The sequence below is a fragment of the Podarcis pityusensis genome (genome assembly GCF_964106645.2).
Source record: "Podarcis pityusensis genome assembly, chromosome: 1".
NCBI lineage: Eukaryota > Metazoa > Chordata > Lepidosauria > Squamata > Lacertidae > Podarcis > Podarcis pityusensis.
Genome location: NC_138028.1, coordinates 98144982 through 98171031, shown reverse-complemented (window position 1 = coordinate 98171031; position 26050 = coordinate 98144982). Strand labels below are relative to the sequence as shown.

General features: G+C 44.0%; 1 protein-coding gene across 1 annotated transcript in view; it reads left to right on the top strand.

Moving 5' to 3' along the window:
• Window positions 1-1675: 1675 nt before the first annotated feature.
• DARS1 (aspartyl-tRNA synthetase 1) overlaps window positions 1676-26050 on the top strand; it is a 52119-nt gene continuing 27744 nt past the window's right edge. Inside the window, exons 1-4 of the mRNA XM_081007690.1 lie at window positions 1676-1942; window positions 5293-5350; window positions 9815-9907; window positions 18771-18873. Coding sequence (XP_080863816.1) covers window positions 1871-1942; window positions 5293-5350; window positions 9815-9907; window positions 18771-18873 — 326 coding nt within the window. The 5' untranslated portion in view covers window positions 1676-1870. The remainder of the gene's footprint in view (window positions 1943-5292; window positions 5351-9814; window positions 9908-18770; window positions 18874-26050) is intronic.

The following is a 26050-nucleotide window of genomic DNA, read 5'->3' as shown; positions in this document are numbered from 1 at the left end:
AGAGTCAGTCATGACTGGACCTAATGGTCAGGGGTCCCTTTACCTTTTTAAGGAGGGTTTTACCACAATGGCAGGTGCGTGTTACTGAAATTAATGGGCATTCATATCCATCTTTTAGTTTCACTTTTAAAGATATATATACACACATATGTCTGTCTTGTTGTTGCATGTTTAATTTCTTCCCGTCTTGCAGCTCTTTCAGATTCACAGCTCAATCCTACCCCTAACCCAATTCAGAAGTAAGGCCTATTGAATTCAGTGGGTCTTACTCCAAGGTAAGTGGGGTTATGATTGCATAGTGGTATCAAATATTACTCTTAGATCAGACCTGTTAAAATAAATGGACCTCAATGGGTGTACTCTGAGTATGACTATCAGTGCAGGTTATACTGTATATGCCTATTCACTGCAAATATATGCATGCCAACTCAGAAGAAAGTCATGTTGAATTCTAGGCTCCAATCCTGTAGTTACTTTAACTTGGGAATAAGACTCATTGAAAAAGTGGCATTTACTTCTGGGTGGGTACGTTTATCTTAGTTCACAAAATGTATATACTGTTTTGATTGCAAAACAACAACAAATAAATAAACAAAGCAGTTTACAGTAAGAATAACGTATACGGCATTGTAAGTCGTTTGTGGCGGCATACTATATGTTTTTGTGGAGAAATTAAAAAGATAAAGGACCCCTGGTCGGTTAAGTCCAGTCAAACGCGACTCTGGGGTTGCGGCGCTCATCTTCCTTTCAGGCTGAGGAAACCAGCATTTGTCCACAGACAGCTTTCTGGGTCATGTGGCCAGCATGACTGAACCGCTTCTGGAGCAATGGGAACACATGACAGAATTGCATGGAAACGCCATTTACCTTCCCGCCGTAGTGGTACCTATTTATCTACTTGCGCTGCCATACTTTTGAACTGCTAGGTTGGCAGGAGCTGGGACAGAGGCAACAGGATAGCGGGGATTTGAACCACTGACCTTCTGATTGGCAGCCCAAGAAGCTCAGTGGTTTAGACCACAGCGCCACCAGCGACTGCGTCCCATTGTTGGATCAGGCCAACAGTCCACCCACCCCAGCATCCTGTTTTCAAAGCAGCCAACTGCATAGCTCATGCATAGCATGAGACTCTTAAATCCTAGCGTCGTGGGTTCGAGCCACACGTTGGGTAGAAAGATTCCTGCATTGCAGGGGGCTGGGCTGGATGACCCTCGTGACCCCTTCCATCTCTTCCAATTTATAGGAGTCTGACAAGAAGCCAAGCACAAGTGCTCCTTCGATTCCTGACGGCGGAGGGAATGCGGCTGAAAACAAATCAATAGCCGGCTTATCCTGCACTGATCTGTACAGCCCTCTTTTAAAAGCCACCCAAGTTTGCTGCCTTCACTGCCTCCCGTGAGGGAGAGAGAGCAATGCAACCCGCCCTGCTCCCCGTTTTATCTAGGCGCCCTTTATCTTATTTTTCCCTGAATTTCCCGCGCCTGCCTGCCCGCCTTTCCCCCTCCAACAGGCGACTACTTCTAAGACAAGGGAGAAACGGAAGGACACGTTGAGCGGAGGAACTCGGGAAAGCTCGCGAGAACGAGGCCGCTTCCCGCGATGCGTCTCCCTGAGCGAGGAGGGAGGGGTTGAGTGAGCAAAGAGCGGCCGGGAGCGCTCTCGCGTGACGTAGCCGCCGTGTGTGCTTTACGTGCCCGGAAGCAGCGTGAGCGGACACGCGGAGGGACTCTGGGGAGAGCAAGTATCGGAAAGGAAAAAAGCGGGGTTGGGGGAGTAGAGAAAGAAAGAGACAGGGTGGTACGGAAGCCCGTAGGGGACAAAGAAAAGAAATAAAGCGGCTCTGGCCAACTTTATTGCCGGAGGTGGCAAAATGCCCGGCGTTGCCGCCCGTAAGAACCAGGAACGGAACCGAGACAGCGCCATGGAGCAGCCGCCGGCTGATGTGGGTCTCTGAAGGGGGCGGGGTGGGGTCTCCTACTGCTTTATTGGGAGGGGGTGGGCTCTGAGAGGGGGGGGTTCAAGGGGGCGGGCTGCAAACTTCAAAGGCCCACTGCCTGGTCAGAAGCCTCCCCCCCCCACCCGGTTCCTTTTTCTTTCCGCACCCCCCCCATCCCATTTCCTCACACGAAACTCCACTGGGAAGGGTTTGGAAGGTGCCATGTTATACCTGTGCACGCAACTCCCTCCCCGCTACCCCATGAAGACGCTGTTTGCTATCAGGTCACACAGGTCTTCATAGCTCCCCGCTACGGGTTTCTCTCAAACTCCCCCCCCCCCACTCATTGTGCTGTGCAAGATGAGAGCAGCAACTTTTTGTGGGGGGGGGTTGGAGTTTCCTCACACGCACCCAGTAGGAGCGTACTTACTCACTTAAAAAAGAAAGAAAGCAGTCATCCAGGCATTTTTGAAACGCTGCAGAAAGACCTGTTTGCTAGAAGCAACAGCACAATGAGTTCCCGTGTGAGCACTGTGTCACCAAACCTTAAATGAAACTGCTGTCAATGGGGTGTGCATGTGCGCGGCTATTATTGTCCGTCTTCAGGTTAAGGGGTGTCTTACGGAAAGGTGAATGGAGGGGCTGTGCAATTGTTGGCACGTTCCTCAGGGTTAGGGGTGGATAGATTTCAGCTGATGAGCTGGGAGGACATCCTGCTAGGAACAGGGCTGGACAGCGGATGCAGGATTCAACCCTGCCCTCCTGCCCACCACCACCAGTGATGCCAGTTGATGGGCGGGTGGTGTGATCTGGGGAAAATGGTCTCATAGGCCAAGGTGCAAGCTCTGGGAGGCCAAGGTTGGCCCGTAGGCCATAGCTTCTCCACCCATGCTCTGTGGTGTCAAAACCTCTATTCTGCTCACTGAATGGGCATATGGGCCTGTTACAGGAGGCTTGCATCATAGAACAGGGTGGATACATACACTGTACTAATGTCCTAACAAGCTGAAACATGATTAGCTCCTTGTACTCTTTATCAAGGGTAATCTATTCTGTTCTGAGCACCTATATTTATTATGACTATATCATTTTTATTAACAAGACCTTTGAACATGATCTTGTTCAGAATCCTCCTTAGCAGAAAATATGCATTATATAATTTGTGTTATGCGCAAACTATCTTTAGTGTCTTCCGCTTTCATAAGTATCTATTATTTATACTTGTTTTCATTGTAATTATTAATTCTTGGAGCAGGCAACTGTCTCCACAGTTGATTTAACAGCACAGTCCTAACTGTGCTTACTGAGAAGTGTCCTGTTGAATTCAGTGGGTAAGTGGGATTGGTCTTGCTGCCTAAACTACTTAGTTCAAGCTCATCTGCTCAAAAATTATTCCCAATAATGATGAGCGGCCCCTGAGAATCAGCTGCTGCATTACCTCTGCTCATGCAAATAGACTTTGAGTATCACAGCCATAAAGGGCAGCTGTACAATGCAGGTTGAATCAGCTCTTTGGTTTGTGGAAGGGTTGGCGATCCAGTGGATGCTGACACTCATGAAAGAGAGAGATTTTTGTTGATTCCCTTTGCAATTTGATGTTCCACTTCCATGGTGTTCCAGAGGGTCCTCCAGTGATCTGGAGCAGGTTTTGGGCTGTACAGGACAAAAATCAACCCCTTTCCTTCCTGTTAGTAGGAAATTCCTTGCACATGATCTCTGGAGCAATTGTAGCTTGAGAAAATAAAATATATTTCATTCTTGAGTAAACTTAGCTGATAGAGTGATTGGGTAGCATTTGTAATTACATTTTATGTTCATGTCAATGTTAGGAAAATTGGAATTGCCTAATTCAATAACCAGTTCGATATATTTCCCAAGATGAGGCCATCCTAATATTTCTCTAGTGGAACTATCTTAGGTTTTCCCCTCTAATTGTTATTCTGTCTTGCCTATTATTGCCCACTGTGGCTGGCAGCAGAAACAACAAAGAGACTTGTGGCTTCCTAAAGATTAACAAATGTTTTTAATTCATTCCTATTGTGCAAATTTATAAACAGGTTCACAATCTGAGACCATCAAAGTGATACACAACAAGGCAAAAATAAGATTAAATATAAATTCTAATAACACATAAACCATTCCTACAGATGCACAGTTAATGTTTCATAATCAATTAGGTTACACCTTAGGGGAAACCATCTTAAACAGAAATGTATTCAGTAGGTGCCTGAACGTCATGATGTTGGGTGTCTTAACTAATTTCAGCTGGTAATTGATTCCAGAGGGCTGGAACTGCAACACTAAAAGTCCAGTTTCTAGTGTAACCTGAGCATACCTCTGGGGCATGCAGTACTCTCAGAAGCAGCCCATCTGAGAAGCGCAGGGGCATATGGGGGGGGGTTTGATCCTTTAGGTAACCTTTCTTAGCATAACCTTGTTTCCTGAGATACCAAGGATAGAAATTAGGATCATTTATTTATTACACAGACGGAGCCTCAAATAGTATATTGAAACAGAATGAGGTTGCAGCTTTAATATTTAGTTACTGGAGTGTTTTCTTAGTCTCACATTATTAATCTGAAACTACACTAGAGTAAATAGGATGAAAAAGTTTGGAAATATAGTCTAAATTCTGGGAACACTGCATTCCTTGTATTCCCATTTGTGCACCTGTTAGGCACAAGCCTGAGTAAATAATGAACTCTGTTCCATGACTTAAAGTCTGGGTCTGGCAGATCAACTGGGATATTGAATGCCATAGTCCAATTGCTCCACGAAAAGCAATCTATTCCCATAGGTTTATAGCTGGTGGTTGCAGCTGAGTTATTTGAGCTTATATCTGTTATGGCGATGATGCATGGGAAGCATGGTGATTTCACAGTTGTCAAGGCTCAACTCATTCTGTGATAAAAGCGTAGTTTGAGAAAGTTGATCCCTAGGCTGATGTCACTCACATGATGTTTTCCCCTGTGTTTGTGTGTGTGTGTGTGTGTGTGTGTAATGATCAGTACTAAAGGCAATGTCACGTAGCATATAGTGCTGAATTTAGCTTGTGGTGTACATTTTAAAGTAACTTGATAAAAAATGAATGTAAACTTGATGACATGTACATATTCTAGACTACCAAAAGCAAAGTGAAAATTGGCTCTTATTTGGAGATTCCAGTCTGTGTTTAGCACTTGACTTCTTATATAGAACATTGCCATCCATTAAGAGCTAGCAATGCTCAAATGAAGTGTGTCATTTCAGATTTGTGCACACAACATGCAGGGTTTTTTGTTTTTTTGTTTTTGTCTTATTTGGACTCTGGCTTGGTAAAAGCTTTTAGCATAACACACTGTTCTTCCCCTTTATAGGATTATGCCAAGGAAAGGTATGGAGTATTGCCGCTGATCCAGTCTCAGGAGAAGCCAGGTCAGTTTCAAAATTCTGGAAAGCATACAAAAACCTATTGGGTTGTAAATACCACAATCTGCAAGATAGTGCTGATAGTTGTGTCAGGTCCAATATACAGATAAACATTTCTAGTTGCAGTGGAGCCAGTCTGTCTGAGGGAAAAAAGGTAAGAGGTTGTTTCACTTCATGCTTGCAGTTAACAAAATACTGTGGAACTTCAGCTAAATTTAACACATGACAAAAAACAAACAAACCCCAGTCACACTAGCTATGTGCTAAAAATCTGAGAGAACAATTGGCACATATTAAGACAAAAAATATAGAGGCCCCTTTCTCTTTGTGAGCTAATGAATCCTGTTTGCAGAATGCCTGTGCAAGGACTTCTGCTTGCGCAGATGGGGCTCCCCCCCTTCTCCCTCCTTGCACCCCCCAAAATCTGCTTTGAGGGGATCAGGAGAAGCCCTGGAACATCCCACGGGAGGAGGAGAGGTGGGATTGCTGAGTCTAGAAAGCCAGAATGCTTGCCATGACGGAACAATTGCCTTAGCACAACGATAGATTCCTTCTTGAATCTTTGCTTGCAGATCTAAATTTCAATGAATACACTTGGACTGATTTCTAGGCATTCATAGGATTGCAGCCATGGTTTCTTGTAATCATACATCAAGTACAGTGGTACCTTGGGTTAAGTTCTTAATTTGTTCCAGAGGTCCGTTCTTAACCTGAAACTGTTCTTAACCTGAAGCACCACTTTAGCTAATGGGGCCTCCTGCTGCCGCTGCGCCGCCGCTGCACGATTTCTGTTCTCATCCTGAAGCAAAGTTCTTAACCTGAGGTAATATTTCTGAGTTAGCGGAGTCTGTAACCTGAAGCGTATGTAACCTGAAGCGTATGTAACCCGAGGTACCACTGTATGGGGAAGCCATCCAAAAGTTGTTTAACTCCCCTTGGCCATAGTGGCCAACGGTTATGGATGATGGGATTTGAAGTCCATCAGCTTCTGGAGGGCTACACCTCCACTTGTTGGCCTCTGTCTATCTCAAGAGACAGTGCTGTATGCCTCCAGCACCAAACTGACACCCTGAGATAAAAGGCTGGGCAGTGTATATGGAGGTCCTGTGCTGCCCATGCGACAAGACTTCCCTCTCAGCCTTGTAGATATGGTCAAAAGGAAAACAGAGCAATATGTTGGGCACCATTTTAACTGCAGGAGTTGCCAGAAGGAGGTGTACAAGGCGCCATCCAACCATCTTAGGGACTCCATTCCGGATTTGTGTAGGGTTTACTCCCTAGCCTTTTCTTCTCCTGAATATATCTCACGAGGTATCAGAGGTTTAGGTTCAGAGTTTTCCTTCTCCTAGATGGGCTCCCTTCCCAGCTTGACGAGCCCAATCTGCCCTTCACTTCCCTCTACAGCTCATGCAGAAACCACCCTCTTGACCATTGGACCTACTGTTGGTCTCATCCGCTCAATCCGCTGGAGCCTGTCTTCACATGCAGGGGAAGTCCCTAACTCACTGAGGATTTGAGAGCCATCAAATACCCTCACCTGGTTTAGCTGGCCAGTCGAAGCCGTTTCCTGGGGTTTGAGTGCTGTTGCGTGCTGATGGCTTCTAGGAGCCACAGGAGAGAGATGAGTGCAGGGTGGGGACCAAAGATGGGACAAACTATCCCAGAAAGAGAATGACGTGTCCCTTACCAGGGATACTACCCTTCGCCTAACACTCCACACCCCTCCTCTTACGTAATTAGAAAAGGAGCATTAGATATGCACAAAACGTAGCTAATAATGGCCTTTTTTCAATTGTTGGGTGTGGCCCAGCAACTCACTTGGGCTAATAAGACAGTTTATTTGTACAGTGGTACCTCGGGTTACATACGCTTCAGGTTACAGACTCCGCTAACCCAGAAATAGTACTTCGGGTTAAGAACTTTGCTTCAAGATGAGAACAGAAATCATGTTCTGGTGGTGCGGTGGCAGCAGGAGGCCCCATTAGCTAAAGTAGTGCTTCAGGTTAAGAACAGTTTCAGGTTAAGAACGGACCTCCGGAACGAATTAAATACGTAACCCGAGGTACCACTATATGTCTACAAATACATCAAGCCACTCCTGCGCACTTGCCTGTTTCCCGGGTAGGCATGTTTATGGCTTCAGTTCAGCCTTGCAGATAAGTCCATAATAGATATTACACTACATGAATTTGTATTTGGACATAATGCCAGCCTTTGAGAAGTCATGTTCTGTGTGCGAGCTGGGAGTAATCCAAGCACATATGTGTTGGGATGTATATTGTGCTGCGTTTGCAAAATGCAGCTTTGAAGAAGAAACAAATTGAGAGGTTTGGTTCTCATTTTTGAGAGAGAAAGAGAAACATGAGGGGAGAAATTGGGCAGTGGTTCACTGCATCATGTAAAGAAGGAATTGGAAGGAATAGAAAGTTGGATAGCGCTTTAAAAAGGTTGATTAAGTTGCCATTGTGGATTGGAGAAAAGGAAAGCATTCAGATTCAATGTTTAAAGAAACAAGTTATTAGAACTTTCTTCTTCTTTAAAAAAAAACACCATTAAGGAAAAGCAACAGATTACTTCACCTACTTGTGCAAAAATACTTTTGTGCAGCATGTTTCTCTTTAGCAGTTGCTTTCTGATTTTTTTTATAGAAGCAGTGCAATAGTTGAAAATAATTATTTGGACCTTGTCAGAACATGTAGTCAAATGTGTTTGCCATCTGGTTTTAATGAAAGTTGGGCCATTATGTCTACAGTATTTTTTTAAAAAGTTAATCTAATGCACATTTTGGGTGATGCCTTGAACATTAGGGACTTATGAAAAGTGTGATACCTCATTTTCTCCTTTTTATTCATGTCTGGAAAATGTTGCCGCTTTGTAATAATTTTAAATCGTTGATGTAATTTTGTCTGACTAAGGCTTAGCAGATCTGTTTCAGTTATCGTTAGCATTGGTGAAACTTGAAATTGGATTAGAACTTGTTACTCAGTTTCATCGTTTTTTATTTTTCCACCTCAAGGGCATCAACAGTGTAGTAGTGTATCCCTTTTACCACAGATCCCTGTTTCAGAGTAATTTGTTTTCAACAGCTTAATCCAACGCATGTTTCCTAGAAAGTAAATCACAATGTGTTCAGTGAGTCTGACACTATCTGTTAAGTGTGTTTAGGATTTTCTGTCTAAACTACTTAGAGAAGACAACATCTCCCCTTCATGGAAGAGCAGTGGTTACCTCTAACCATTCCTAAACTTATTCATATCAACAGAATTACCTCTGAGATTCATGGTATTCTTCACATAGAACTTCCTTAGAGTCATCTTATCCTTTTAAAAGCTTAAATGAATCTGCAGAACCTAAAAGAATTATTCTGAAGAGAAGCCAACCTCAGCGTATAATATAGTAGTTGTATAGCTGTGAAGATATTCAGAAAGTGAAAAATTAACAAAACAGACACAGCCTGGAATAGGAAGACACTAAAGTCAGAAGTTGGAAGGAGAGAGAGAGAGAGAAAAAAAACCTTAGTGTGAAAAGAGCAGACATCTATGGTACTACACAAGGTAGTTGTGCTTCCGGACAGAAAGAACCAACTCTAGTACCTGAAGCAGTGGTTTTCAACTAACACAGATATTAATAATTTACAAGATTGCTTGCCTTATTAAAAAGGCAACATTATTTATAAAATGTGCATACCACTTAGCATGAAGAGAAATCTCTAAGCGGCTATCGTAAAATGTAATTTAAAAAGTCAATATAAAGTCATATAAAATGCAGGAATCAAATAAAATCTTAAAAGCTAAGTAAAAATGGAATAAAACTGAGCAACGTGGACCTTGGCATGGGGGATGAGTTGGGTTTTCGTTGTGAAACGGAGCAGCTTTCACCAACGGCATCCCTAGGGCAGAGAGTGGGATGGCCTGTAGCCATCTGGGTTTCCCCACCACTCCAATGGATATCCCATCCTCTCATTTTCTGACCATGACATGCAATCTTTGTATGCACAGTACTTCATATTCTCTCTATCCCCCACCACAGACTCCTTAACTTGCGTACCTTATATAAAGCACTACAGTACTCAACTTACCATTCATTCATGCTGCTCCACCTATTCCATTCCCTCCTCTAAAGCACTGGTCAGATTATTCAAAGGGGTAGAACTATGTGTGTGTGTATGTGTGAACCAGTAAACCCTCATACCCAGGGAGAGGTACCATGCATAATGTATTGCTGTCATTCAAATGGGAGGTTAAGAGAACATGCGCCCAGACTTCATATCCAGTACCAAGTCAGAGATGGTGAACTGACTGATGCTGGGAAAAGGCATCCCTTGCCACCAAGTTTCATTTCTGCCACGAATGCATTGTAAATAGTTTTCCTTGTACATAAAATCTACAGGGTAGCTTTGTTGCATCAAAATGGCTATTGTTCCCCCTTCCTATGAATATAATAGCTAACCAAGTAATGTATTGCCTGCAGATCGTGTATTGGTTCGAATAAAGGACTTGACAGCAGAGAAAGCCGATGACATCGTCTGGGTTCGTGGGAGGATTCATACCAGCAGAGCAAAAGGTAAGCTTAGCTCTTCCAAGATTGCCATAGATAAGCCTTTCTCAACTTGGTGCCATCCAGATGTTATTGGACCACAACTCCACCAACCCTGATCATTGGCCACGGTGGCGGAGATTGATGGGAGTTGTGGTCCAAAATTATATTGAGGGCACCAGGTTGGGGAAGACTGTCCTAGACTGTTTATGCACCATTTATTTATTTAGATGGTTTATGTACTGCCCACAGCTTATGACAAATCAAACTGTGGATCTGTCCTTTATTAAAGGTCCATGAAAATAACACAGTTCTTTAAAAACATTTTATTATGGGTCAGGAAGGGTCAGGTTTTCTCCCCTTGTCCTGATGCTTTCTAGAACTACAGTGATACCTTGGGTTACATACGCTTCAGGTTACATACGCTTCAGGTTACAGACTCTGCTAACCCAGAAATATTACCTTGGGTTAAGAACTTTGCTTCAGGATGAGAACAGAAATTGTGCTGCGGCGGCGCGGCGGCAGCAGGAGGCCCCATTAGCTAGAGTGGTGCTTCAGGTTAAGAACAGTTTCAGGTTAAGAACGGACTCCTGCAATGAATTAAGTACGTAACCAGAGGTAGCACTGTACTCTGAATAGCAGCTTAGGGATTTTAAAAGAAAATATTCCAGCCTGCTGTGTCAAGGATATCTGTGTCAAGGATATCTAGATATCTCCCTGGCAGGAAAATGGGGTGGAAGGGTACCCAGCAACAAGCTGAAGGCCTTGCTTGAAATGAGAGCTAGGCTGTTTACTCAGGAGTAGATTGCTAGGAGATGGCCGCAGACTGCTCGCTTGGAAATAGTTACATGTGTTTAAAGGTGCTCTAGATTCTTGCTTTCTGTGTCTTTTCCTCCTGGATTTTTATGGAATGTTACACTCTTGAGAACGGTTTGCCACAAATGCAGTAGCCAAAACTTTATTTCTGTTTTCCATTTTGCAAAATACATGTGCCCGTATTGCTGCGTTAGTTCTTTTTCTATAGTTAAACATGGTAGAAAAAGACCTACAGGTAAATACGGTGCTTTCAAGAAGGCTGTATAATGAAATACTTACTTTTAAATGCCTCTAAAGTTATAAAGTACTATTTTGAAGTAAAATTTAAAACCATTGCTGAAGTATCAGCCATCAGGCATACTAGAATTTCTCTTTTCAAGTTGGATAATCGGAATAAAGCTAGTTTGTGTTACTTCCTAAGTTTTAAAGGAAATGGGAAACCCTGGAACGAATTGGCCTTTCATGTAGCCCCAAACAAAATATGTCGGCTCATTATTATTTTTTTAAAAAATTGTTCTTACAGTGGCCTCAAAGAAATCCTTATCTAAGCTTGAGCTCCATGGCATGGCTTGTTCAGACAGAACCACCTGCCTGTCATTTTTCTTCACTGTGGGAGCACTACTTCTCTTGGGGATCACTTTCCATTGCACGAGTTTAAATATGCTTTGACCACTTCAGGTGACATACAAGTCTGACAGATGTTCCATTTGTTTGAACTTCACTTACCTCATGGTTGAGAAGCCGTACATTTAAAGAAAAAAGGCTTTCCGGAACAAAATATGACAATAGCTTGAGGAACTGGAGTTGAACTCTGCTCCCCAAAATCTTTGACATGCTTGATAGAAACGCTTCTTGTATTGGGCATAAATAGGGAGAAAAGAAAGGTTAGTTACTAAGTCTGGTCAGTTACCTATTTCACTATAGTTTCATACTTGTTCTGGGGGCATAAATGTTAACAGTAAAAGTTAAACATTTATTTTAATGGTCCCAGGGATATGTGTGTGTGTGTGTGTGTGTGATTTTCAAAATAATAATAATAATAATATACAGTCATTCCTTGGTTTTCGAACAGCTTGGTTCTCAAACGTTTTGGCTCCCGAACGCCGCAAACCCGGAAGTGGCTGTTCCGGTTTGCGAATTATTTTTGGAAGCTGAATGTCCGAAGGGGCTTCCATGGTTTCCGATTGGCTGCAGGAGCTTCCTGCAGCCAATCAGAAGCTGCACTTTGGTTTCCGAACGTTTTGGAAGCCGAACGGACTTCCGGAACAGATTCCGTTCGACCTCCAAGGTACGACTGTACTAGCAAATGTTCATAGTGGCCTGAATGGGTGTGCCAGCTTTAACTTGCATATATGTGTTTTAAAAATGGAAATATATGTAATCTTACACAGCCATGAAGCTTATCTGGGATGGTTGGCATGCACACATGAGTGCCAATATTGACTCAGAGTTAGATAGTTGAAAGAGCGGCACTGGCTAGTTTATGGTTTTAGTATACAAAGCCCTAAGCAGCTCACGACCAAGTTATCCAAGGGAGCATATAGACCAGCCTTTCTCCTGCACAGACCAGCCTAGTTGCTGTGATCTGCGGAGGAGGTCTGTTAACAGTACCATGGCCTGTAGAAGTGCACCTTACACTGGTGCAGGGGAGATCTTTCTTCGGCAGGACACCTCCTTTGTGGAATGAACTGCCCATAGAGATCAGGTGGGCTTCAACTCTGTGATGTTTTTGCTGACAAATGAAAACATACCTGTTCATCTGGGTAATTCCCTGACCATTAATTCCTGTTGCTCAACATTCCTGGCCACTGTGATTGATACTTTTAACTTTACAGTGGTACCTCGGGTTACATACGCTTCAGGTTACATAGGCTTCAGGTTACAGACTCTGCTAACCCAGAAATAGTACCTCGGGTTAAGAATTTTGCTTCAGGATGAGAACAGAAATCGGGTGGTGGCAGCAGCGGGAGGCCCCATTAGCTAAAGTGGTGCTTCAGGTTAAGAACAGTTTCAGGTTAAGAACGGACCTCCGGAACGAATTAAATACGTAACCAGAGGTACCACTGTATTTTATTGATCTGGTTTTAGTGCTGCATCTTGCTGTTTCACTTGTTTGTGAACCACCTTGATAATTCTCAAAATGAAGGATGGTATAGAAATAAATGAATAAATATATTTCTTAAAATGGTGACCTTATTTTATTTCAGAATTACCCCCCCTCCACTTCAAAATGAGATTCCTGCATTGCAGGCGGTTGGACTATATGATCCTCATGGTCCTTCCCAACTATGATTCTATAATTCTCAGTAGAATTAAGAACAAGCAAACAACTTGGACAGTGACCCGTGTTCATACGCTGGGCTAAACCAGGAGTGGATAGCCTCCCCCCCTCCCACTTGAGGGACCATAATCCCACACCAGTGGTAGGCAGAGGCAGAGCAGATGATGGGTGGAGCTAGAGACAAGTTTCTGGATTAACTAATCCAGAGTAAAATCCACCCTGCTTCAATTTTCACTGTGGTTGCCTTACATTAGAATTTCTGCTCTTGTGTGGTTAACTTGGAAGTAAAGCCTATTGAGTTTGATTCAGTTGCACTCAGATATGCAGAGTATTTTATCTTTAGAACAACAAACCAATAAACCCCCTGTTGTGGAAAGCAAGTGAAAGTAACCCCTTTCTGACTTTAGTGTGCCGCACACACATGCATATATGACAGAAGCATACAAATTTGATCTTGGAAAGTTGAGGGGGAAAGTTCCATAGGGAAGAAGCAGGGGGAGGGAGTTTATTTCTTATAAAATGAACTACTTCCAATTATATTAAAACTGCATGAAGGGAGGGGAAACACAGTAAGTAGCCAGGAAAAAATAAGTAGGAAACAAACACAAATGAAGGAACTCTATGGGGATGGAAGGATGGGGGCAGCACAAGGCAGCTTCAGGAGGCTATAGGGGCTGCCTAAAATGAGACGGGGTTCAGATTTCCCTCCTGTGTGCTGATGTGAAAAGTTTAGTTTCATATGAATGAGACCAGGCAAGCTTCAGGTTTGTGATCTCCCCCACTTTTGCGTCATGACTGCAAGGAGGGAGTTTTCAAAAGCTTTCGTTTCTACTTTTGCCTAACCACAGCCTGCCGCGTTATCCAAACCGTGGTTAATTTTAATTTGTTGCAGACAAATTAACTCTTGCGCAGTTGTGGAAATGCATAATACCGCATGGTGCGTTCAGATTCTCCTAAAAAGCCAGAGATCTTAATGAGAATTCTCCCAAAGTTTGGAAAGACCCAACCTGGGGGCACTACTGCCCCAGCCCCTTTGTATTTGTTTCCCTCTTGCACCCCTCCCTCGCCAGATTTGCAAATTGTGACAGGAGGGATTCAAAATGTACAACACCAATGCTACCTAAATTTCCAGATCATTTTTGGGCCTGCTTGAAAGCACCATTGTCCAGAGGAGCACTGGTAAATTCATTGTTAAAATAAAATTTAAAAACCCACCAGAGAAATGAATCCGAGTGAATAAAGTGCTACACTTCACAGCGTCACATGCTCTGAGCACAGTCTGGAGTCATTGGTATGGCTCAGAAGGAACAGATCCCCCCTTAACTATGCAAATGAGGGTTTTTCCCCCCTACTGGTCAGTGAATTATATATATGTGTGTGTGTGTGTGTGTGTGTGTGTGTGTGTGTGTGTAGCGGGAAATTAGAATGCTGGAACAGTTTAACCAGCCTTCAGCTTTAGGCTGGGCTACTGGTCTCCCTTATTTCCATTCTCTTTCAGATGTATATGTTTGTAAAAGGGTGGGGAATGGGCAGGTGAGAAGACTGGTGCTGAGGGCTTGTCTTGGGACGGGTAGAAAATTTCTGAATGGGCAAGTTGGTTTCCTTATGCCCCTTTCTAAAAATCTTTCTATCCCTCGTACCGTGTCATGATAAAAGAATCACTCAAGAGTCTGAAAATGTATTAACGTACACAGCGGAGAGCCTTTCTGCAAGCTTGAGCATAACAAGATATCATACTGTGCAATAATAATATTTGTTGGGGGGCCATGGGCTAGTTGCTATCTCTCAGGTTAACTGTGAGAAAATATGGAGATAAACCCATTTGTACTTCTCGGAGGTGCTTGGTATAAGGATGGGATTAGAAAGTGACACGTCTGATTAGGGGTTGTACTGCGTAAGGCAGAGAGATGACGAATTTCCCTGTCTGCCTTATGTTAGCCGCAATATTTGGCCCAAACCACTAACTGGTAGGAATCCAAGCTGTCAAACTAAAAATGAGATGTGTGATTCAGGTTCCGTTGGTGGCAAGCATTGGAGGAACTGATATGAGTCTCGGTAGAAGTCCACTCGCCAGTTCATTGCAACATTAATGTTATGAGTCAGAAAGCTGTTTCAAAAGGTGTTGAGTTGCATATGGAAAATTCATCTTGTCTGTTTCGCAGAATCGCAAAAGAGTGAGAGTGTGTTTTAAACAATAGTCATTTGTTCCTGTGGACAATTGGATTTAAAACAAGTACCCGTGAGTAGAAACGGAAAATTGGATCAAGAAATATCTTAATTTGGCATCGAAGCGGGAAGGTTCAAAACAGGAAGTCCGCCTTCCGCTTTTTGTACATAAACTAAAGCAAAAATTTTGTAAGCTAAAGCCTGGAAAGCCATCAAAAAAGTCTAAATTTCCTTCATGTAGAATTACTGAAACCCCCTTGGAAGCAGGAGAAAGGGGGGGGGGACTTTGTTTAACCCCTGCAGGAGAGGGAGTGAAGAAGGATAAGTTTCCACCGTCTCTAACCTGGGAACGGTGTGTCAGAGACAGAAATAGTTGGAGAGGTTCATTGACTGTGAATGGAATACTTTGACAGAAAGCCAAAGAAGAGAAATAAACTGATTCCAATGTTGCCTTTTGCATTCTAAAGAAACAAAATATCTGAAAAATATCTGAAAAATGAAAGTAATTTTCCTTTGTTGGACTTGCCTTAAAAAAAAAATGGATACAAATAGAAATTGTCTCCTCTAGAGGGAGCTTGTTAAATTGTTGCTGCAGTATACTTAAGGATTCAACAGCTGTGAGATTAAGATCGTGGGACCAGTCTTTTTTGACCTTGACTAAAGATGAGCTGGGAGGAAGATTGGGTGCTTGCTTTAGGCAAGACAAGTGCCCTGCTGGAACAGATGCATGAGAAGATGGATTTGATGAATGAGAAAATGGACTTGATGACTGTTGTGGTTAATAACTGTGGACAAGCAGGGAACATTGATACAGAAACCATTCAGGGACCAACTCATGAACCTGTACTGACTGGGCAAGTGCAGAAGATAATGGAGGAGGATGCGGTTGCATCTCAAATAATACAAATGGAGAGACCCGAGGCCCTACAGGAGCATAAGCCGATGTCATTGAAGATTGAAGTTGGAGCGGGCCAGGGGGAGTCTGGAGCTGAGGAGGTTCCTAACTTTGGAGAGACCTTGAAATATGCTTTTAAATACTTTTTGGATTACATTGATGATTGTGGGGAGTGGGACTGTGGGGAATGGGCGGGTTTGATGAAGGGAGATGGAGACAATTTTGGGTTGGAATCCCCCAGAGACCTACTCCTCAATGAGAAAGGAAAGAAATTAAGAAAGAGACCAACAAAAGACAAGGAAAAGGGCAAGTATAAACAACAAGAAGAAGATCTGCAGAAGGGACATGGAAGAGACTTAAGGGCCTCGGACATAAGACTTCCAGGTTGATGGACTAGATGGAATGGACAGTAAGGACTGACACGATCCGAGACCAGGAAGAAGGGACGTTGGATGAAGATTGGAAGAAAATCTATAAAGAAAATTTTTTATTTAGGGAATTAGCCTAAAATCAATGAATATTAGGGAAAATGTTGGAATGAAACTATATGACTCTAGCAGAAATGATATCAGGAGTTATGTATATTTGAGTATTAAGATTCAAGCTTTAAGGTACTTTATGGTAAGATAAGGTTAAATAAATTAAGGTAATTTGAATAACAGAATATGGGGAAAGATGGAAAGGATTTGTTGAGCTAATTATTAGGTTAAATTATTAAGATAAATTATTTAACAAAAATTGAGAAAGATGGAAAGAATTTGCTGAAATAACTAATTAAATTAGAATACAAAAAGGGAGGTGTGAGGAGGTCAATGAAACAAACAAATGGAAGTTATAGATATGTAATTTGGGATTTGTGTCTTTTTTTCCCTTTTTTATAATCTTTTTGCTGTATTGTTGTATTGGTTTTTGCGTTTTTTTCTTTTTTATGTATTGTAGTGTTGTTTTTTATTTTCTCTTCTTTTCTATAATTCTGAAACTATTAATAAATATTATTTTTTTAAAAAAAAAAATAGTCATTTTAATCAGAAATGGCCATGATCTCTGACACAGATACTTCCAGAATACCACATATATATTTCTGAGTTAAATAAACAGAGGTATTAACCAGGTTTCATAATAGGTTTCCTTCCATTTCCCCCCCTCTACTGAAAAGAGAAAATGTGAACAATCCTGAGAGACAGAAAAAGAACACATTCTCAGCCAGTGGAGGAGTGGAGCATACAGGCAAGGACTAACTTCTCCTGAAATAGGTGTCAAAAACACTTTTTCGAAAAACCAATTAGTGGATCCTGGAAGGGGAGGTAAAGGTAAAGGGACCCTTGACCATTAGGTCCAGTCGTGGCTGACTCTGGGGTTGTGGCACTCATCTCGCTTTATTGTCCAAGAGAGCTGGCGTACAGCTTCCGGGTCATGTGGCCAGCATGACTAAGCTGCTTCTGGCGAACCAGAGCAGCGCACGGAAACACCGTTTACCTTCCCGTCGGAGCAGTACCTATTTATCTACTTGCACTTTGACGTGCTTTTGAACTGCTAGGTGCACAGGAGCAGGGACCGAGCAATGGGAGCTCACCCCGTCGCGGGGATTCGAACCGCCGACCTTCTGATCAGCAAGTCCTGGGCTCTGTGGTTTAACCCACAGCGCCACCCGCGTCCCATAAGGGGAGGTAGCCTCCTTATAAGGGGAGTCAAACCTCCAGGCTTGACTCTAGCAAGGAAGCCTAAGACCCTCTAGTCTGTATCTTACACAGGGGCTAGAGTGCATCCTCCTTCTAGTAGGCTCTAATATCCGAGGGGGAAGCACCACATTCAGAGGGCAAGCGACTGATCCCATTCTTCCTGGAATCACTCAGATTGCATCTGCAGCAGTGAGACACAGAAGGGACCAGAGATGTAGCTCCCAACTACCTCTGTGTCACAGTGCCTTCAGGCTCCAATGTGCTCTCTTTCTCTCCCATTCCCCCCACTAGTCACTGACAGGCAGGAGCAATCAGAGAAAAAGGCTGAATAAGACCTTCCAGGGGAAGATAACAGGAGAAAGGTGGTGAGGCATCCTGAGAAGGATGAAAGCAAGTTTTGCAATACGGATGCTGGAGGCATCCTGAGAAGGATGAAAGCAAGTTTTGCAATAAGTCCTCTCAATCTTTTTATCCATCTGTTGCAGAGAGTTGGGGGAACCCCCAGAGCAGATTTGGGAGTGGGGTGGGAGGAAGTGAGGAAGAAGAATCCTGTTGCTGTGAGCAAAAGCCATTCTGCCAGTGCAGTTGCCCTTTAATTTACAGCGCAATCCTTTGCGTGTCTACTCAAAAGGAAATACCATTGAGTTAAGTGGCGTTTACGTCTTGGGCACATGTGTATAGGATTGCAGCCATAGAGATGCCCACAAAATTTTATTTATATTTGCACCCACTTCACAAAGACAACTGTTGTAAAATAAGAATAAGTTGTTTGATCATTTCAAGTGTCCTAAATACATAGGCTGCAATCCAAAGAGCTTATTTGGCTTTTTTTTTTTAAAAAAAAAAGAAATTATTTGGAACTATGAAAAGGTTATTGTGAGTAAAAAATCTGTGCCAAAGGATGCACATGTCTGCCTGTAGGCTTTGCTTTGTGAGCGTTTAAAAGTCTGGCTTAATTTTAAAGTAGTAGAACATATTTTTGTATTCATTCAGAAAGATCCCAAGTAACGTGCCCTGAATACACCTGCATTGTTCCTTCCTCTTTCTTTTCAGGAAAACAGTGTTTCTTAGTCCTACGTCAGCAGCAGTTTAATGTCCAGGCTCTGGTGGCTGTGGGAGACCATGCAAGTAAGCAGATGGTAAAGTTTGCTGCCAAGTAAGTAAGCAATTATATCCTGTTGTCACAGTAAACAATGGTGGGAACCCAGGCTCCCAGTGGTTGGGACCATTTTCGCACATGAACATCAATGCCACGTTTGTTTTTAAAATGTAGTTATTTAAATTGTCAGCTCACTATAGTGTTGAATGCATTACACTTACAAAGACAAAATGGAACACAGCCTTGAAATTCATTCTGAACTGCTGGGGGAGCATTCTGTCTCCGCAGACAGCTCCTATTTACTTTCAAGCTGGCTAACAAAAAAGTTGGCAGGCTGAACTCGGACACATTATTTTGTCGGATGTTTGTGTGTGCATGTGAACACAGGCTCAATCTTTTTTTATTTAAGCATGAGATCTTTACTGTGTAATGTATTCTGCCTCATTTAAATGCAAAGTGCAAATTGAAGGTATTTAGAAGTTCAGCAGTGCAATTTTTTTCTCTCCAAAAGACAGAAAGGGTTAGGAACCTAATTTGCACTCTTGTAATCTTCATTACTGGAACTAAAACTTGTTCTGTGTAGCATTCCTGCCCCTCCCCCTTCCTCAAGTCCCCCTCCCCCGATTGTAATTGGCTCTGTTTCTATTTTAGCAAGAAGCATTATGGTCAAGGCAAGGGTTTGCCTTCTCTCCACAGGCGCCTTTAAGATTGGGGTCTGAGTTGACAGCTGCCTGGGTTACCAAAGTAATTTGGGAATGAGGGCAGAAAGCAAGGTACCCTGGAAACAAGCTAGGCAACAGAACTAGATTGTGGCACTAGAGCAGGCTTCCAGTTCTGATCTTAGAACTCTCTCTACGTCTGGGCCTTGCATTGTGTGTAAAGTTACACTACTGAGAGTGGGTGGGTTATCCTTTGCACCTTTTAGTTTTGAGACCACCGATTGGCTTGATCCCTTACATGCCTATGTAGCAAAGTGGCCTTTACAAGAACAGAACATGTTTCTGTGTCCAGCTTTTGACTTGGTACACCCAGGCTTTAAATTATGAGTCTACCTTAGTATGGAGAACTCAAGATACTTCTGTTCTGTTTCTCAACATAGCTTTCGTGGCTCAGGGGTGGGCCCTAAATGCATGCCAGAAGGTGTAGACAGTTCTGATGGGGTGGAGAGGAAAGTGATGCATTGTTCTCCATAGAAAAGTTTTTCAGAGGTCCAAACCGTTCTGGAAATTAAGTTCAAGGCCATAGGGAGCAGCACAGTCAGTATCACATTAGCTTACTAGTATTTAGAGCATGTGTAACATGTTCTGTTAATTCTTTTAGTGTCTTTGAGATTCAATTTTTTTCCTAGTTCCTGGAGAACATAATTAGAGAAATGTGGGTTTTCTCTTTATTTGGTCTTCCTAAATGGTGCCCTCGCTTTGGCTCCAACTGTGTCATGAGTCCTTGATTGACCTTCCTAATGGTTTCAGCTCTGCTCTGCACCAGGCATTTCCTATTGTATCCTCTGTTCATGCCTAAATACTGAAGGTTTTTCCCCCTAACAAAGCCATGCATTTTGCCTCTAATTGTCAATTTGTCATCTCCGTCTCCCTTAGACAACTGCTCCCTAGGCAACTGGTTGTGCTCCCCAGTTCTTTTTTGGCCTTAATTTGGAGTGCTCCCCACTTAACACTATACACTTTGAATTAGCCAGTGTAAAGAATCAAATCAAATCAAAATCCTACCGACTTGTAGTGATTACCAAAAAAAGTTGATGCCAATCTTGATTGCTCACTCTAACCTCTCACCACCTTTTGTAAAAGAAAAAGAAGCTTGACTCAAAAGGAGTCTGTCCAAAGAGGAAGGCATGCTAATGAACCCAAACCCCCTTCACATCACATCTGGCTGCTTCACCCTTTTATTTCTTTACAGCTTTCTATAAAATAGAGGAGAAAATAAGAATGTACCGTATTTTTCGCACCATTGGACGCACCGGACCATAGGACGCACCGGATCATAGGAGGGGGAGAACAGGGAAAAAATTTTTTTTCTTGTTCTCTCCCTCTAAAACAAGGTGCGTTCAAGGTACCTATTTTTTGGGGGGGGGAATAAAGAAAAAAAATTCCCTCCCCAGGCACATGGCAGGCGCGGGGGAAGCCCGAGCTTCCCCCGACCCCAGCCCCCAGAACAGCCTGCTATCCGCAAGCCTAGGGAACCGAGCCGGTCTCCCCAGGCTTGTGGAGAGGTGCGCGAAGCCCGGACGCGCTCTTCAGTGCGCACCAGGCTTCGGAATGCAGGCAGCTCCGCGCCACCCTCCCGAGCCCCGCGCGGCTTCACGCCAGGATCGGGAGGGTGGCGCGGAGCTGCAGGAAGCCCTGGGGCGCAGGCAGCTCCGCGCCACCCTCCGGAGCCCCGCGCGGGGGTCTGGAGGATGGCGCGGAGCTGCAAAAAGCCCTGGAGCTCAGGCAGCTCCGCGCTACCCTCTGGAGCCCCGCGCAGCTTCGCGCGGGCGTCGGGAGGGTGGCGCGGAGCTGCAAAAAGCCCTGGGGCGCAGGCAGCTCTGCGCCACCCTCCGGAGCCCTGCGCGGCTTCGCGCGGGGGTCTGGAGGGTGGCGCGGAGCTGCAAAAAGCCCTGGGGCGCAGGCAGCTCCGCGCCACCCTCCGGAGCCCCGCGCAGCTTCTCGCCGGGATCGGGAGGGTGGCGCGGAGCTGCAGGAAGCCCTGGGGCGCAGGCAGCTCCGCGCCACCCTCCGGAGCCCCGCGCAGCTTCGCGCAGGGGTCTGGAGGATGGCGCGGAGCTGCAAAAAGCCCTGGAGCTCAGGCAGCTCCGCGCTACCCTCTGGAGCCCCGCGCAGCTTCGCGCCGGGATCGGGAGGGTGGCGCGGAGCTGCAAAAAGCCCTGGGGCGCAGGCAGCTCTGCGCCACCCTCCGGAGCCCTGCGCGGCTTCGCGCGGGGGTCTGGAGGGTGGCGCGGAGCTGCAAAAAGCCCTGGGGCGCAGGCAGCTCCGCGCCACCCTCCGGAGCCCCGCGCAGCTTCTCGCCGGGATCGGGAGGGTGGCGCGGAGCTGCAGGAAGCCCTGGGGCGCAGGCAGCTCCGCGCCACCCTCCGGAGCCCCGCGCAGCTTCGCGCGGGGGTCTGGAGGATGGCGCGGAGCTGCAAAAAGCCCTGGAGCTCAGGCAGCTCCGCGCTACCCTCTGGAGCCCCGCGCAGCTTCGCGCGGGGGTCTGGAGGGTGGCGCGGAGCTGCAAAAAGCCCTGGGGCGCAGGCAGCTCCGCGCCACCCTCCGGAGCCCCGCGCAGCTTCGCGCCGGGATCGGGAGGGTGGCGCGGAGCTGCAGGAAGCCCTGGGGCGCAGGCAGCTCCGCGCCACCCTCCGGAGCCCCGCGCGGCTTCGCGCGGGTGTCTGGAGAGTGGCGCGGAGCTGCAAAAAGCCCGGGAAAGCCTGCATTCGCTCCATAGGACGCACACACATTTCCCCTTCATTTTTGGAGGGGAAAAAGTGCGTCCTATAGAGCGAAAAATACGGTATACAACGCTGCATTTGGAGTGGACTTAAGCATTTATCCCTGTTCGAATGCTGTCAATATTTCTTATGTGTATATGAATGAATGACCTTGCCTTCATTTCACATGATCTGGCTCTCCTACCCATTTCATGGGATCTATCCGAACACAGTTTTGAACACCTAGCTATATATGAGAGGCATCTGCAGTTTTCGAGCATCTTAGGTTCATACTGCTTCTGCTTCTTCTTGTACATAGCCAAACAAGTATAGTTCTCCTTTTCTCAGTGTTAGCACAGAGCTGAGAACTTTCGTAATGGGGGGAACTATTGATATGAAATGTTTACCTGAAAATACTCCAGCTTTCATGCCAGAAGCTCTTACTCTGAGCGATGCGTTTCTGCTACTTAGTCATTAGAGGAAACATTTTCTTGATCAAGCTGAAAACATTTAACATGCTACTATTGACTTTGAAGTGCCAGCAGAGTGACACTGCTTAACTCAGTGATGGCCAAACTTGGCCCTCTAGCTGTTTTGGGACTACAATTCCCATCGTCCCTGACCACTGGTCCTGTTAGCTAAGGATGATGGGAGTTGTAGTCCCAAAACAGCTGGAGGGCCAAGTTTGGCCATCACTGGAATGTAATGTGTAAGGAACAGTGCAGAACCTAGCCATGCTTAAACCCAAGACACTGAGATCTAGTGAGCCTGTGGCAAAACATGTTACATTTGTTTTTCCACCAAACCTGTGCAAGAAGGGAAGATTTCATTTCAGAATAATATCCCCTCTCCTCCCACCACATGCTGTTCTGTGCATAACATCCCATATAGTTTAGCAAGCTGAGAAATGAGACTGGGGTTGGTGCCTCCCCAAGCCTCTTTCCCCTTTTCATTCCTGCTTCAGTGAGCTGGTCCTGGTTAGTGTAAACTACAGCTCATTTTAACCCTGAAAAGATTTTGAACCTGTTTTGAACGCACTACATGATCCTAGCTAGTAAACCAACATTAAAACGGCAATGCTTTATTATGGACATAGCAGGGAATTGTAGTTTAAACCAGCAGAGACTGATGTGCCAAAGCAGACGCACATGGTTGTGAATGCTATGTATGAAAGGGCCCACTAGACCTATCCAGTTGTTTAGAGGAAAGCTTCCTGCACAGCTCCACTTTCTTGCCAGTCAAGCTGAGCTCTTGTGTATCAGTGACCATGGAGCAGTCATGTCAAAGCCACTCCCCGCCCGCCCCCCGCAGCCTTCACTGAATTTACTGGCACAGTTAAAATGTTGAAGGTTTAGTGCTACCTTTCTTAAGAGGTGACATCAATCGATTGCTCTCTTTGTTAGCCTTGCTACTGCTGAGTTACAGTAAATAGGATATTGGAGAAGGGAGCAAAGGATTGCCAATTGTAGCTCAATATATAAGGTAGCAGGAACTGATCTCAGGTAGCAAAAGTTGACATGTTCATTTAGCATGGATTAGTTTCCTAGAGTTTTTACTGTTCACCAGCCTATTGGGTTGGATAGTAAATAACATTCAGCATAGCCTAATAGAACTGTCCTTCCAATAACTGCAAAATAAACCTTTGTTGTATATTTTCAAATAGTAGGCAAGTTAACATGTAGTGAAATGGGTCACCAGTACTACAGTTTCTTTATACATATATTAGTATTTTTTTTCATTGTTCGTTGCAAATGAAACTTTAAACTCAAACAACAATTTTGGAACTTGAGTCATGTAAAGTATGTTCAGCTTCAGCAAACAGAGCTCAAATTCATGAATACCAAGGTGTTTTATGAGACTTGACTCAAGCAATGGGTACTTTTGAATAAAAGGATTGAGGGAAAAACCCAAGAAAACTATTGTTGTAAAAGTCTTTGGCCATAAGCAGTTAAAGTGTTACCTGGCATAAACTAGCCATTGATTTAAATTACTGACCCATGAAACTTGTTTGATAGGCCTGCATGAGCTCACTTAGAAGTGGTAAGTACCCACTTCTGTTCTTGTCATGATTGAAGAGGTCCTCCCTGGAGCATCAATAATAGATCTTAGTGTCTCATTTTGAAAAGAATATATGCTCATCAGTTTGCAATTATGTTGTATTTCAGAGCCCTAAATAAGTTAATGTCAGATTTTGGATAGAATGTAGCCCAGAACCAAATCTTTAAATGAAAATGGACAGATGAGGACAAACTGAAATTAATATGGTGGTGCACTTTAGGTCAAAAATTGGTAACCTACATATGACTGTAGCCCAATTATGGGATGCCACATCTTGCATGTGCCCTTGGAGTTGACCGCTTTTGAGAGAGCAAAAGGAGGCAATATGGTCAGAACAGATCTTTTTGTTGAATCAGGCTCAGGTTCAGGGATGCTGTTATTGTTTAATTCAAAACAACTAAAAAAGCACTTAGGTGTCAGCTAAAGGAAAAATAACCTTCGTGAACTTTCTGCAGTATGGAAAGCTTTCTATCAAGAAACCTGATTGAAAGTGATTCATTACTAAGCGGTGGCTGTGGGTTTGATCTTGCAATACAAAGTTGTTGAAAGAAGTTTGCTCAAATGCAACCAGACTGCACAATCAATGTGGTTAAAGCAGAAAGTCTTGACTAATACTTGGATAGCTGAGCTTGAACGTTGCCATGTGCAGAAACTGAGTGTTGTTGGCTTTGATGACATAAAACTGTTTAACAGTGGAAATGTAGGTTATCCAGTTAAGTTCCTGAAAGGGATGCAATGCAAGCACACTTGCGTATTTATTGAGCCTCATGACCTAAATAATTTGACCATTTGGAATAGCGTGCCTTCGTGGTCTAGTTTGAAATCAAGTGATAGATTGCTCCTCATAACATTTTTTTTAAAAAAAAGAATCTGATTTGGACACATCCCACATTGAAGCAGGATTCTTTGGGCAGATTTGGGGCTTGTTTTAGATAAAGTACCCAAAGCAAGAACCTCCAGTGGGACTGGGCTGCTTCAGCAATGTTAAAAGCATATTGCAGACCGTGTGCCTGCAAAAATTGAATCCCCCATCTCGCTCCGCTTGCCATATACGAAAAACACCAAGGTGGGGAGAAGGGAGAAAGGGAGCTTGTGTGACTGGCATGTCTAACTTCTCTTGGATGGAATGATATTCCCAGGGATCTCCAATCACAGTGCTTAGGGGTATTACTATATATTTTTTAATTCCACATTAATTGTAAATGGAAGAGACGCAAAGCTTTATTTTTCTGAGTTGGAATTTAACTTTTGACTCTGATAAGCTTCTAAATTATTTCAGTCCAGTCTAGGGGCCTGCACAACCACTTGATTTGGTTCAGAACCCAATTTGGAGTGTTGGAGAAGAGCCCATTTGAAATGGGCTCTTCTCCAAAACACCAAATTATGTTCTGAACCAAATCATGTGGTTGTGCAGGCCCCTAGTACCTACAGACAGTGATAGAGTGGGATAAAAATGCATGCTCTGTTTTGAGTGGAGTAGATTAAATAGGTATGAACCATGGGACGCATTGCATGTAAACCTTTTCCTATGACACTATAGGTGACTGTATAGAATAGCCATACATGCAGATTTTATACTCTTTTCTTCTTCAAAAGATATTTCTGAGGTAGGAAAAACACATGGTGTGATTGCTTCCCACACTAAATTATTATTATTATTATTATTATTATATTATTACGCCCATCTGGCTGGGTTTCCCCCAGCCTCTCTGGGCGGCTGCCAACAAAATACTAAAATACAATAATTCACTAGAC